Source organism: Falco rusticolus, chromosome 4 (assembly GCF_015220075.1).
Source record: "Falco rusticolus isolate bFalRus1 chromosome 4, bFalRus1.pri, whole genome shotgun sequence".
Classification (NCBI taxonomy): Eukaryota; Metazoa; Chordata; class Aves; order Falconiformes; family Falconidae; genus Falco; species Falco rusticolus.
Genome location: NC_051190.1, coordinates 84,100,062 through 84,114,349, shown reverse-complemented (window position 1 = coordinate 84,114,349; position 14,288 = coordinate 84,100,062). Strand labels below are relative to the sequence as shown.

Genomic DNA, 14,288 nt, shown 5'->3' with positions numbered 1-14,288 from the left:
TCCAATGGAAAATGAGCAAAGCTGTCTAGTCCTACAGCTAGAAGGGACACAGGACATGGGTTACGCTAATTGAATCAAACTTAAAAGCCTTCAAGCTAAACTACACATAGTTTTCAGGAGAGTGTGGGAAACTAGTGTGGTTCCCCAGTGAGATAACTGCTTTTTTTTCTGCAGCACTCAGAATTATTTGGACTCTGAGGTATGTATGTGATTCTAGTTGTATGTGCTTAGTGCATGCATCATCCTAACATAAATAACATAATTTCTTTATCTCATCAGTGGAGAGTAAAAGGTGTGTTTAATGGCTCTCAGAATTACCTTTTTGTCTGCCAGAGAGCACAGGTACTTATGCTTTGCCAGCTGGATCCCACTCACAGTTACTTGCCTGACTTGCACTGTCAGGTGGATACTACTAAGGCTGAGCAGAGAAGTGCTACTTATCTGGAAAATATGTGAGAACCTTTCATATCTTGGAATTCCCTGGTGTATTTTTAAAGGTAATGATTGTACTCCAGTCACAAAACACAAAGGCAGGAGGTACTGTATACACTACTGATGTGCTCCCCAGAAAAGTAAAAATTTCGCTAGACTTTTCCTCATCTCATGTAGTATATGGTAACAGAAACAGAATAACAACTTGCTTGGAGTCTGAACTTAATGGAAGTTGCATTCACCATCACTGTGACTTATTTATTTATGTCATTTTTTTAGAAAAAGGAATAAATAACCTCAGATGTCTAAGTTTGGCTACTGGTCAGTTGTCTTACCAGGCGAATGAAAACATGGAAGAGAGAAAACAACGCGTGGCGTGTGTGTATATGTTAGTAATTTTCTGCTACCTGTTATATGTAGCTACAGTTACAGTTGATGTGTATCTGATTTTGGTATGCGATTTTTGCTCATAGGTGGAAAGGGAGGCCAAACCTAGCAATGCCAAAGGCTGTCAGGAGGTGTTATGAATACCTGCCTTGCTCTCCAGTTAATTGTCATTTCAGGGTGTGAACACTTTGAGACAGAGAAGGCCTCTTGTGATATTTATGTGGTCATTTCAAAGCCCTTGTGGTCTTGGTGAGAGTTTTCTTCCCATGGCCCTTGGACATTCTGGGCTCTGTCACTGATTTCGTGAGTGGTCTGGGACAAGCTGTTTGGAGTCAGATTTTTAAGGGGTTAGCACGTGTTTACGCAATTTTAACATTAAAGGTGGAAGATGCTGGAATGGGGCTATTGGTCTCTTTGTGTCTTAGTCTTTCCATTCGTAAACTTGTCTGTCTCAGCTTTCCTCCCATCCCTGCCCTTCCTTGTCTTGTGCGTTAAACAATCAGTTCCTTGTGACCAGGTTGTCCTTGCTATGTATTTGTACAAAGCTTATCAGAGGGATGCTATTCTAGCTAGTTCTACCGGGATATAAATGAAAAGGAAATGGAAATGTAAAAGAACCCCCTGGTTTGGGTCCCAACAGAAGCAGACACCAGCTCTGGGGCTCAAAATTGAACTATTTTTTGTAATGGTTTCAGTTCAATTAAAAAGTGTTTAACTGCAGAATAACAGCTAGGTAGAAGTTTATGGCCTTGATTCTGCATAGGAAGAATAAAGATGATTGCTTTGTTTCTTTGGATTTGAAATCTGTGAATAAATCTAGTGATTCTGAAACAGTCTGGCAACTATAGGAGTTGCCAGGTTTTGAGCTTCTATACCTGTGGTACCGAAATCTGTGTGTCTTAAGCCCTGTTCCTCTTGGGACAGGTGGATCTGGGAGGCTGAAACACCTGCACATTTCTTAGGTGGCAAATCCCATCTCTCCTAATATGGAGAAAGGGGAGCAAAAGCTCAATCTCTTTCCCTCCAGGCAAAAAGTTAATGCATTAAGGGTAAAACCTTAGGGTTTTGTTAATGCTATTCTCTAGAGAACTCAGAAACAAAATTACTTGTGTGGATGCCAGTGATTCAGCATGCAGAATGATGATGACAGACATTGATTTACCAGTGTAAAATCTTGCTAAAATCAGCAATATAAGATGAATTTGCACTGTAAAAAATTATCTGAACTAACTTTCACAACAGAACAAACTGTTTAGCTATGTTTGTCAAGCTGTCTGGGCATATGGTCATTTTTACTTGGTGTGAAGTTGGGTGAAATATCCTGAAATTCTGAAGATTAGGAATTGCACCGAATTAGATCTCTTTACATGTTCTTTCTGATGATCTGCTGACTGATACTTCTCACTTCCAGTGGATGTGGCATAGCTAGACAATAGCTAACAGAAAAATGCTAACAGAAGAACAATACATTGATGAAGTTTTTTAGGTCATGATGATTCCAGTTGTGAGCAAAGTTGTACATTGCTGTTTGTTATGGACTAACCAATCTACCCACGTATAACCCTGGATTGCGATCTGTCAGGAGCTGACCTAAATTACATGCTGGGCAACATTTGGACCATGCATCTCCAAGAATAATTGACAAATTAATGTTTAGATGAAGCTTTGGAAGCAGAGCATATTTGAGTTTTGATTTTCATACCTCATGCTTTTCTTTTCCTTCTGTACTAGACAGCTTTTTGTTGGAGAATCCTATGTTCCACTAATATCTTCTCATAATCATCGATGACCTGAAACATAGAAGAATAATTACCATAAGGAGAGTGAAAATCTCATCCATTAAATTGCACAGCCAGGAAAATGTGTCTGTAGCAAAGAGATATAACAAGAGTTTCCTGTCTCACTATAGCCAAGGAAAAGCATCTTAAGCAAAATAACATACATCAGGGTGTGTGGTTGATTCAATGTTTAGTTAAAATGATATGTGCACATTATAACACTTGTATACTTTAATCAAGGAGCTTCTGGCAGTGATGGCAAGGATACATACATTATGGTAGGAGTGAGCTCATTGATCTAAACAGTCTTTCAACTGCACTGTAAATGTGTTTTGTATGTTGGTCCCTATAGAAAACCCATAAAATAACAGATTTGGTTAGAAAAAAAACAAACAGTAGAATTTTGCATATACAATTCTGCCATATTTCACATAACATACATTTTGAACCCTTATCATCTTGAGAGGTAGGAGCTAGTTAAGGGTGCAAAACTCAAGACTTGCTGCCAAGGAGGTGAGATGGGTAGGGAAATGCTTTGATCATCAAAGTCAGTGACCTTTTGGAAAAGCTGTGAATGTTTCCTCCCACATTTTGGTGCAAATGCAGCAAGGGCAATAAACTTATGAAGATGAAACCACAAAAAGTGTTTCTTCAGGGATGGCATTTGGAAGGTGTTGCTGAATAGGCTGAATTCTCTGAGATAACACATAGCATGTACCTTCAGGTTCCTAATTAGGAAAGTCAAAGTACTGAAAAGCTGTTACAAGTATGGTCTGGATTTCAGTTTATTTCACTTGTAACCCTGTACCTGGTTTCTTTCTGTCTGAAGCAAAGGTTATTCTGCTATAACTGATTAGACTGAAACTGGCCAGCTAGAGGAACTCCAGCTTCACAGAAGCATTGATCCCAAATGAAATGGCCTGTGCTGGTACCTGTAGGGACTTTGTGCACTGGGCTATCTGATGATATTTGAGATGGTTGTCTATTCCTTTCAGTCTGCTACAGCCAATGTATGGGACACTGTTGGTAGTTCCCTCCAACAGGGAGAGATTAACCTCCCCTTCTGCAAGACCGGCAGCCAGAAAAACTTCAACTCTAGGCAGTGCATGAAAATTCCCTTTCAGAATAATAGTTGTGAAATTAATGTGGTTTTGCATGATGTTTAAATATCCTAGTTGTCTCAAATCAATATTCTGTAACTTCTGTAGTCTGACAATAACCTATATAGCAGTTTCACTTCATGTACCAGGTGATTATTGCTTTTAGTGAATGGAGCATCATATGCTGCAGAGGTAGTTTTGTATGATAAATGATGCCCGAGGTTTTTCTGTGTAGGAAGCCAGCAAGGTCAAAGAACTGCAGCCTTTTTGGAGACTTAACAGCATAAAATACTGAGATTGCTCAGTCTACATGAAATTAGAAGGTGAGCATGCTTGGTGTCTGTGAAGGGTGAGGCAGAAGAAGGGATTGACACCAGGATCTTCACAAAGCTGCAGTGGCCAGGTCTAGTATAGACTGCCATATCAGTGAAAAAAAAAGAGAATTTACTGCATGTAAAAATTCTTGAAGGTATGCAGGACTGACTGGAGTTATGGTGGATATTTTAGGGTTTTTTTGGTGCGTGTGTGTGGAGCGGGGGATGACAGGGACAGTCCAGGGGTGAAGATGGAGATAAGACATTGAAATTGCTGTGATTATATCTAAGAGTTATGGATCTGCAGCCCTCTGCTTCTAGAAAGGCAATAACTTCAGCTGTGTTGAAAAATGATAAAGCTTACTAAGGCAGAATAAATGAAATAAAAATGGGGCACAGACTTCAAGCTGATGAACTATAATCCATAGCATTTCTGAATAGTTTTCCTGAAGATTTTCTGCAAGGTTATCTGAGACGCATTGTCTGGGAATTTGATAAGTTTGAGCTTAGCCCAACCTTCTAAGCAATTTGTAACTACATCACTCCAGCCATTATTTTTATGTGAGGATATCATCCAGATTTTTTAAGGCAGATGAAAATTTTTCTTCAACTAATCTGACTATTCTTTGTGTATAAAAGGATGAAATTTATGATAATTTAGGGGTTGGTTTGGGGTTTTTTTCTCCCCTTTGACATGTGACTTGAGTGGAGCTTGAGCTACTGACTCCCTCATTTTCTGTCCTGTACTAATTCCCTCCACACAGACACTCCCTACAGTGTTGTAGCCAGAGCACTTGTGTGGTGTTAGGGAGGGAAATAAGAAAGAAGCAAGCAACAGCTTTATGCCTTCTTTCTCCTTTCACCACTGCCATATTAAATGCAAAGAAGTAACATTAAGTGCTTTCTTCATGATAAATGGCATGGAAAAGTGTCATAGAGTTGAGTGGGGAAGATTTCTTGAATGGGCAGGCACCCATCTGTCTATAGTGCCTGCTCATGCTATTCCTGAGCAAGTGCAGCTCTCTCAGCTGCTTCATCAAAAGTTGCCCTCAAAAAGTCAGTGATGTTGGCTGAGAAGGAAAAACCAGAACCAGTGGGAAGGTAGCATGCCTGTAGCAGCTTGAAGGGTAGGGCTGTTAGGAAGAGCAAGCTGGAGCTGTGCTGTTGCTTTTGGGGGGTGAATAGAGACAACAGAAGATTAAACTCAGCATAGGACTGCCTGGGCTAGCGTGGGGGACTTCTCTGATTTGCTGTACGAGCAGTTCATTGACTGATTTTGGAGGTCTACCAACTAACTGGTGAGAACCTCAGGAATGATTTCTGCCTCTGAGCCCTCCAGGGAGGCAGGACAAGGGAATACACAGCCTTAAAATGCTTCCAGTGGGTAATACTATCTATCACAATATAATAGTGTGGTTTTCCTGGCTAGGAAAACTAGCTTTCCATTGAGGTATTGCATCCAGGCTAACGGTATGCATCACCAGAGGGACAACTGTGCTGGAAAGACAGTTGGATGCTGTGGTACAATGGAGACAATGAATGTGGTTAAACAACGCAGGGATTGGAGGAAGAGGAGTTCTGGAACAACTGTCTCATACAATTCTTAGTTTCAATTCTGAAAAAGAAGATAATATCTTTGAAAAGTGACTTTGTCACTGCTGCATAAAAATGGATGAGATTGGACATGTTATTCTCCTTATCATATCAAACAGTAAGGAACAAAAGTATAGATGCCCTCTTCTCAATAGGTAGGAATAGATGGTCCAATCAATGAGCCTGTAAGGCAGGTAGATTTAAGAACTAAATTTAGACACATAAAGGCATGCAATTTGTTGTGAACGTGTCTCAGGTTTATTGAGCTTGATCATTCCTTTAGAAGAAGGTTCACAATGATATTGTAGACCGATGTATTTGTTTGGGTTTTTTTGAAGATCAAATCACTCCCATTTCCATTATAAAACTATCAGCAATACTGGAAGTAGCTTTTCCTCATTTTCATATGTAAGATTTCTTATTTCTTCCTCTGAAATATGTAGTCTTCTGTGATCAGAGATGGATTAAATGGGATCTGATATTGCATGGAAGTTTATCTTCTTCTGACTTCATTATTTGTTGCTAGACCATTACCACCATTTTAGAGTTGATCTGGCAGTCCTGTTGTTTCAGCAAGTAAAAGTATTAATACTATTAATCAGAAGTTGTTAAAAGTACAATTCAGAGATTCTAATGTCCTTCATTAGTAGAGAAACTATCCATTTAAACATTAATCCCATTTGATAGAAATAAGGAGGTTTTCTGCTTGACAAGAGCATGTATAATTGCTATGTAAAGGGAATGGAGAGCCTGCAATTTAATGACAGGTACTGGGTTTGGCTTTTAGAGAATGAAATAAATTTTTATGACTATCCCTCCCTACCTCACTTCAAAATTAAAGTGTCAAATATAACTAATATATTGGCAGGTGTAGCTTAATTGACAGCTCAGCCAATTATTAACAATGCAGGCACAAATGTTTTAAATGCGATGATGTCTTGCTGCTGGAGGAGAGTTCCAACCAAACTTTGAGGACTGTAGTTGCCATAAAAAACAACAAAGAAGTGGTGCACTTTCTGCAGTATACCTTGGAAAGTGTTCCTGTGATTAAGACTCCTTCTCTGATGCTTTCTTTGCTGTGTTCCTGAAGTGCCAAGGACTGTTAAACAAGTTCTTCTGTCAAAACAGATCAATACACAAAAAACTGGTATCAGTCTTCCCTTGTAAATATTATCACAATCTATCAAACATACTATTTGTGCTGTTACATGTTTCCTGTGTCTGTTATGTGGTCAGTGAAGTAGAGTAAAATGTAATTTGTGGATGCACTGAAGAATGATTAGGCTTACAGTTATTAACTCTCTAAACTAACCTCTAATGAGAACCAGAGGATTCCTTGCCAAATGAAATTACTTTCTTCTATGATATTTAATGGAATTATTTTCCCAACACAGGTGGTTGCCTGTTTTATTATTTTTTTTTCTGTGTTGAGCTGGTCACGTGTTGCTCATCTTCTGTCGTTTCTGCCCTCTCAGTATTGATCTCTCTTTATGTTTCCCAGAAGAAATGGAACAAGTGACTGACATGAGTCCCAGTCTCTGCTCAGCGCCCGCCCCCCCGGCGACTGGGATTTCTTCTTGACTCCTTTATACATTTTGAAATCTTGCCTGACATAGTTTAAACACTGCAAAACAAACTCACCACGTGTATTGCTGTGTTAACTTTTTTTTTGGGGGGGGTGGTAGTGCTGTATGTTTTGTGGGGTTTCTTGTTTTGTTTTCTGTTGGGTTTTTTTGTCCCTCCACCAAGTCAACCAACACCAAAGTGGTTCCATATGAGAAGGTTCACCTGACAGTGCAGGTTTTCTGATGTGTTTTTCCCCTCCACAGGAGCAGAAGTCTGTCATGCTTATGGAAAGAGCCCTTTCTAGTTCCCCATCTCTTCACTAGCACAGCCCACTGCAGTGTCCCCTGGTATCTTTCTCCAGGCACTCACCTCAGTTTGCTGAAACCAGAAGAGTAAAGGCACCTTTTATATGCCTGGATATCAGGTTTGATTTCCTTCAAGGTTCTTGCTGCATTTTTGCCAATTCATCTTCAATCTACCTCTGTCCAAAATAAAGTGTCAGTATCCATGCAGCATACTGACAGGCAATTTAGTTCCACAGTTGGATGTTCAAGAGTGGGTCCTGGCATAGTGTCAGCCACATCGAAAACCCATCCTACGTATTTTTAACATATCCAGCTGATACAGGTGGTTAAAACCTGTTGTTAATTACAGTTATAATTTTGAGAACTTTAAAAGTTACGAGCAACTAAACACTGGCCCTTCTCTGCAGGTGAGTTCCTTGGCAAGTTCTGCTTTGCCCTGATGCTGTGAAGAGAGCCCAGCTCTTGTAGGATTTCTGTCGTCACAGCACTGGTTCAGATGGGACATTTAAATGTTGAAAGTCAAGAGGGTTTTTGCCCCTGCCTGTGCTCAGCCCTTAAATTAATTATTTCAATGGAACATGTAACTCATAAGTGTCTGATTGTCAGTTCCTGATTAAGAACTACTTTGCTACTTAACCGGAGTTTGATTCTCTGGAAACTGTATCCTCTTTGTGTTTTCTGGATGGATAGTGGTATTTTCTATATATAACTGGAAGACTGTTAAACAGTAAGATGTGGCCAAAATCAAGTCTTTGGGATGGAGGAAGACTTTTTTTTTTTTTTTTCTTTTTTTTTTTTTCTGGTCATGCCCCTGTGACTCTGAGTCATACAAAAAAGGCTTTCTGTTTGTTGTTGTGTTTTTTTTTTTTTAATTTCCTTAATTATCCTTGATGTTAGCTCTGAGGCTGTAAATCACTCACCACTGTTAATGCTACTGCTACTTCTGTCTCCCACCACAGCTTCCTGCCCTCAAAGACCACAGCTCACATCTGTCCCTCTGCAAAGCTGACTTTTGGCATTAACAGGCAGAGACATGAGCCTTTCCCAGGGACAAGCATAATAAATACTAAGCAGAGCTGGGAGCGCTCTCTAAATCTAGCTAGTGTGCAGGTGTCTAAAGCTTTGTCTCTACTCGCCACTAACAGGCAAGCTGCTCAGTTCAAGACCCTGTGTAACTTCTGCATGAAACTTGGATGGGAGTAAAAGTCTAATTTGATAGAAAAAGAAGAAGAAATCAGGGTAACAAAATCATATGTTGAGTACTTTGGAGCCATGCTGTACTTACAAACCTGTGATCACAGCTATAGTTCACAAGGGTATAAATAGCAGAGATTTTGAGATTCCCAGTTGCTCCCACTCCTTTAGGTTGTTCAAAAATGTTGACAGTTGAGTTTTTTGTTTCATCCTAACAAACATTAAAAATAACCAAGGATGGGCAGCAGGGCTGTAGTTTGCATGCAGAGCACGGTACATAGAGGCTTTGCCTTTGCTCTTCAGTGTTGCGTGTATTATGGTGGCATTGAAGCACCTGCAGCACCTAGAAATGGAAAATTACTGCTTAACAAAACTGCTAAATAAAAGGTGTTCTTTACAGAGTGCTTTCAATACCCATTTTGAAGGAATAACTGTTGGTATCACAGCCAGTGATAACTTGTAGTATTACAATCTCTGTGAAGGATCCAGAAGTGGTTTCGTAGGACCTCCAAAAGCCAAGAAACCAACTGTGCTTCCAAAGTAGGTAGGGTTACATACAATAAGTGAGAATCCAGTGTGATTTTTAGCTGTTATTGTTTTTAGAGGTTTTTGAGAGGTGGTAAGGAAATGAATTCATAGAAGAATTAAGCTAATAAACTTGCAAAGCTTTCTCTGTTCAGCAAAAAGAAGAAATACTACAATTCAGTTGTACAAAGTTGGCTCCTTTCATTCATTTTTTAGTGACATCTTTACTCTCCATTTCCTGTTCTTTAAAATGATACTTAGCAATGTAAGTAGAAGGCAACATATTTCTTTCTTCCTGAGGCCAAAGAGAAGCAACGGAGTATTTCAGAGTGGTAGCTGAAACCCCAAAGACAACATCAAAACTTCACTACATATTCTTGAGTCTTCTGAAAAGCGATATACCCAGATGTAAAGTTTATAATTGAAAAGAAATGCTCTAGCTCTCACGCTTACAACAAGCAATTTTAGAAGCGTAGTTGTGTGGATTGGAAGGAAGGAGACTTGCCTTGTAAAGGGAGTGCCTATAGTATAGTCATTTTTGCTTGCAGAGTGTTCCCCAAGCGGGGCTGTAAAGCAGTCAGTTCTGGGTTGTGCAGAACTGAGCAGAGACTGTAAAAACCCACTTGCGAACTTGTGGAAATCTACTGAGAGGGTGACCCACTTCAGATCCCATTTTTGTTGTGCTGAGACTACTAGCTCTACCCTTTAACAGTAGCTTAAATGAAGTATTAGGAGCAGCGATTACATCAGTTACAAGCAGCAGTGTAGACATACGCTGGGTCTGCAGTAAGCTTAAACCCTTCAGGAAGGAGTGTGAATGGCTTCCCAGTTCCCATGGGGTGATAAATCTTCAGAACTTTGAAAAAGTAAGTATCAAACTTGGCAACTACTTAACAACAGAATAAACTAGTACATATTTCAATTGAAAATGCTCTTCTATCATATAGGTAAAGTGACGAGTAACAGGGTTATACTAAAGTATTACCTTTAGTATATTCTTACTGCCGAGTATTAGTAAAATAGGTAATATAGGGTTGAGATCTCTCACGGCTGAACATTAAAAGCCATTTCTGTCTCTGTTCAGAATGAGATACAGTTGCATTTCCTTGACTGCCTCACATGCACCAGGCTAAGGGAGTAAGTCAAAGACTTTATCAGTTCAACTGAAGGTTTCATTTGCTCTCCTTTACAATCACTAACTACAGTACCACAGTTCAGCCCTGTAATCAAAGATTGGTAAACTTGTGCCTAACTGCCTCTCACCAAACTCTGAGCTGTGTAAAGCAGTTCCAGGCCACAAGTACAGAGGGTCTGCTAAAAAATGACCTATTACTGTAACTAATGCTTGTGTAGAAACATGTTAAAAGCTGAGAACGGGCAGTGGTTTTGATTTGATGCTGCTGTGTAGTGCCCTCTGAAACCATCTCTTCAGTGTATGGTTTTCTGTTTAGAATTCCTTTTCTATTTAACAGAATTTAAATAGTTCAGTATACTTAGTATTTGTTCAGACCAGGAACAATGTATTTAAGATTCTGGTGAATATACCTTGTTCCTTTTTCAGAAATAAACTTGTAAAGTAAGTCTAACGACCCAAGCTATATAACTAGCAAGTTATTTTTCCCCATGACAGCTGAAAGTGAGCCTGAGGAATAAGGCATATCTCCATCACCTGCTTGTGTTGCTTGTCTTGTCTTTGCAAATGCATAAGTTTCATCCTTTAGATAAAAAGTCCGCAAATCACTATGAATAACGGTATGGCTGAATAGCATTATTTGTGTAAGGGGCAAGTAGGAGTCCATGGGGAGACACTGCCACAGGGGACCTCTGCTGTTAATACAACCTGCTCTTGAAGACAGCTGAACAGGGTTAATGTTGAATGAAAGACAAATTGGTAGTGTTTTGCTCTGAGATGTTGATACCTTAAAAACACAAAGGAATGTGTTCCCTCTCATTTTTGAGGGCAGAGCTTTTTTTTTAGTTTTCTTCCTTGCCACTATTTTAAGCACATCAGGATATGTTTTCTCCAGTAGAGGGGTGGGGTGGGGGGGGGTGGGGGGAGTCTTGAATTTTGAAAGACCTGGAAGAGATTTCTGGAGGCATCACATGCAGAAATGCCATTTGCAGCAAATCTGTCTCTTGACTTCTGCGAAGCTGAACTTTCTTCCTGAGACTTTCTTCTTCCTCTAATGCATTTTGCTTCCCCTGTTACAGTGCTGAATGTGCCTGCCAGCAGCACTCTGGGTCCTGAGTCCCCTGCTCTTAAGGGCTGAGCAGCACACTCTGGGCTTGAACACAGAGTGCACCTGGCAAACTGTTTCTTTGCCCTCATATAGAAAAATGCCACATCCCTCAGCAGTCACTGGTCATCGCCATAGCTGGTCTCTTTCCAACCTCTTCACTTCATTCTCTGCTCACTTCACACTGTGAGCTGACATGCCGTCAGTCAAATAATTCTTTGTGCCATTAAGCACTTGTCAGTTTACATATTTCTTACTCAGTACCTACAGCAAATTAAAAGCTTAGCTTCTGATTCTTCCTATACATAATTTCCTCTTTTTGCAGCAAAAAGGTTTCATACCTTTCCTTTTGCCACAGATCAGCATAGCTTTATATCCCACATGCATTCATCTCTCTTCTCTTGTGAATGATCATTTGTCTGGATTTGTCCAGGTAAGTGTTTTAGATTTGATGGGTTCTTAATTAATAGATTTCTTAATTAATAGTCCTATCGAAAGTTTCATTTGGGATGCTATTTTATCACAGAATGTACCCATGGAAAAGGGGGAGCATCAGATCTTCTTATTTTCCTAGTGTCTGTGAAGGTGCTAGGGATTTATGCATTCTGATCACTAAGGCTGGGACGCAGGAGAGACGGGACCCAGCTCTGGTGTCAGATCATGTAACTGTTCAGGAGGCACATTGCCCGGTACCCGATGGCATGTGTACAGTTTGTCCCCAGAATTTCCCACATCCCTTGACATGCTGACCAAATGTGGTCATCTTTTGCCCAGGAATGTTTAAATCTCCCCCCTTCTCTCGTCCTCTTCTTGGCTGGCCTGAAGATATGCCTCAGTCACAAGGGCTCCCTCATCATGCTCTCATACCAAGGAATGCTTTCAAGGCAGGGGGGAGCTTATTTTTGAAAGTGGTTTTCCTTTTCAGCATCCACCATTTCTGTCTTTGTGCCAGGCTAGTGGTGAATGTTTTAAGGAGTTCCCAGAGGGAACTTTTAGGAAATGGCTTGTTCTATTTGCAGAAATTCTTAGCGTTTATAAAACTTGCATATGCAAACTTGTTGTCATGCCCCTGTCAATATACTCCCACTGTGTAAAGAGATTGTTTTTCTTTCTCTTTCTCTCTCCCTCCCCCTTCCCCATGGGTTTCCTATTTTAGCCCCTGTGCATCTACTTGCACTCTTGTGCTCTTTCTGCATCATTGCTGCCTCCTACTTCAAACAGCTACTGAAATAATTGTGGGTGGTTTAACTATTTAAAGAACTATTCTTAGATTCATATTTCAATTGATTGATAAGTCATCAGTTAGACATTAGTGCTGGTAACAAATACACTGGTATTGTAAAAAGTAGACTTTGGTTTTGTACATTTATTGGGATTTTAGACTATGGATGCCCTACGCTGGTGTGATTAAACCTCCCCAATCCCTGAAGTAGAAGGCTGGGATAAAAATCTTCCGTGTTCATACAATTTGTTCATTTTTTCGGCATTTTGAGATGCAGCAGCAAAGCAGAATTTATTTCCTTTGAAGGAATCGGTACATGTTATCAAAGATACTGTCTTTTATCAGAAACAGAGGGAATAGTGGTATTTTTATACAGGTGTGGGATGTCAGATCTTGGAATTATGATGTTGGGATTAAGGAGGTATTCTAGTTCCCAGTTTGGTTCTGGTGGGGTATTAATAGCAAAAGCTGCAAAGTATTAGTCTTGGAGGCTAGCTTTCACTGCTATCTGAAATCAGGACTTCTAAGGCCTACATCTGAGACTTCTGGTAACAGAGGAACCTGAAAGTCCGTACAGCCCTGTGATAGCGGAGTGGCTGGGTGACAGTTGAGCTTAGTCTGACCTCAGCCTTGCATCCTGCCTGAGTGCAAATCAGCACCTGAACAGATTGCCATTAGCTGAAGGCAGCTCTTGTGGGAAGAACAAAAAGTACCAATTTACATTTGCAGTGGAAAAAAGAAAGTCTTAAACCATGGCAATGGAAACAGACAGCAGGCTTTCTATGCAGTAATGTTTTGATGTAAGATATGCTTCCTTTTTCCCATAACTCACCTACTAGAACTGTAACTGGAAATTCTTTTTCTTACAGCCACAGTAAAAGCAGGACCAATGCATATCCCATTGCCCCCCACCCCCCTCATTTTAAACATGATAAAATGAGATCTACTTAGGCTGCAGCTACTGCTGCAGAGGTAACAGGCTGCAATGTTTCAGACTCTTGAACAAAGCTGACTATTGTATCCTGTGGATGGAGTCAGAAAAACTTCTGGTTTATTTTAACCCTTTCTCTCCCCCTGCCTCCCCCGTTTTTTGGTGGTCTTTTTTGTTTGCTTGTTTGTTTTCTTTTCTTTTTAACCATATGTCTTAATGTATCTGTTCCCATAAGCATTTATACCCCATTATGTATAGGATCAGTGAGAAGATTCTGGGAAAGTCACTAAATGATTGCTTGGTTTATAGCACCAATTTAATGAGTACACAAAAAGACTCGAATATTTTACTTCCTCCAGCTTCTGTTTCTGGGACACGGTAACTTCAGCATGTAGGATACCCAACACTCCGTTGAAGACTTGCAACTCCTCTCTCTGTGCAGCTGAACACAGCATTAGGCACTGGTGCCTTGAGCAGTTCATCCTCCTGTTGCCTGCCTCAGAGGGATGCCCCTCCTGCCCTGCCTTTGCAATAGGTTTGCTGTGGACTCTCTCTTTCAACCACAGCATCTGGTTTACAGCTCTCGTGTGGCCCAGTCCATGTGCAAACTGTGTCAAAACCAACCAGCACTTGTAGACCGAACAAGGAAGAGGAGAGACTTGAATGTCCTCTCTTGGGCTGTTGCTGTGCTGGCATGGACCCTA

The 14,288-nt window shown here is 40.4% G+C and overlaps 1 protein-coding gene across 1 annotated transcript in view; it reads left to right on the top strand.

Annotated features, from left to right (window-relative positions):
- MACC1 (MET transcriptional regulator MACC1) overlaps window positions 1-14,288 on the top strand; it is a 64,902-nt gene that overhangs the window by 35,953 nt on the left and 14,661 nt on the right. Inside the window, exons 2-3 of the mRNA XM_037383835.1 lie at window positions 9,907-10,060; window positions 11,757-11,864. Coding sequence (XP_037239732.1) covers window positions 9,907-10,060; window positions 11,757-11,864 — 262 coding nt within the window. The remainder of the gene's footprint in view (window positions 1-9,906; window positions 10,061-11,756; window positions 11,865-14,288) is intronic.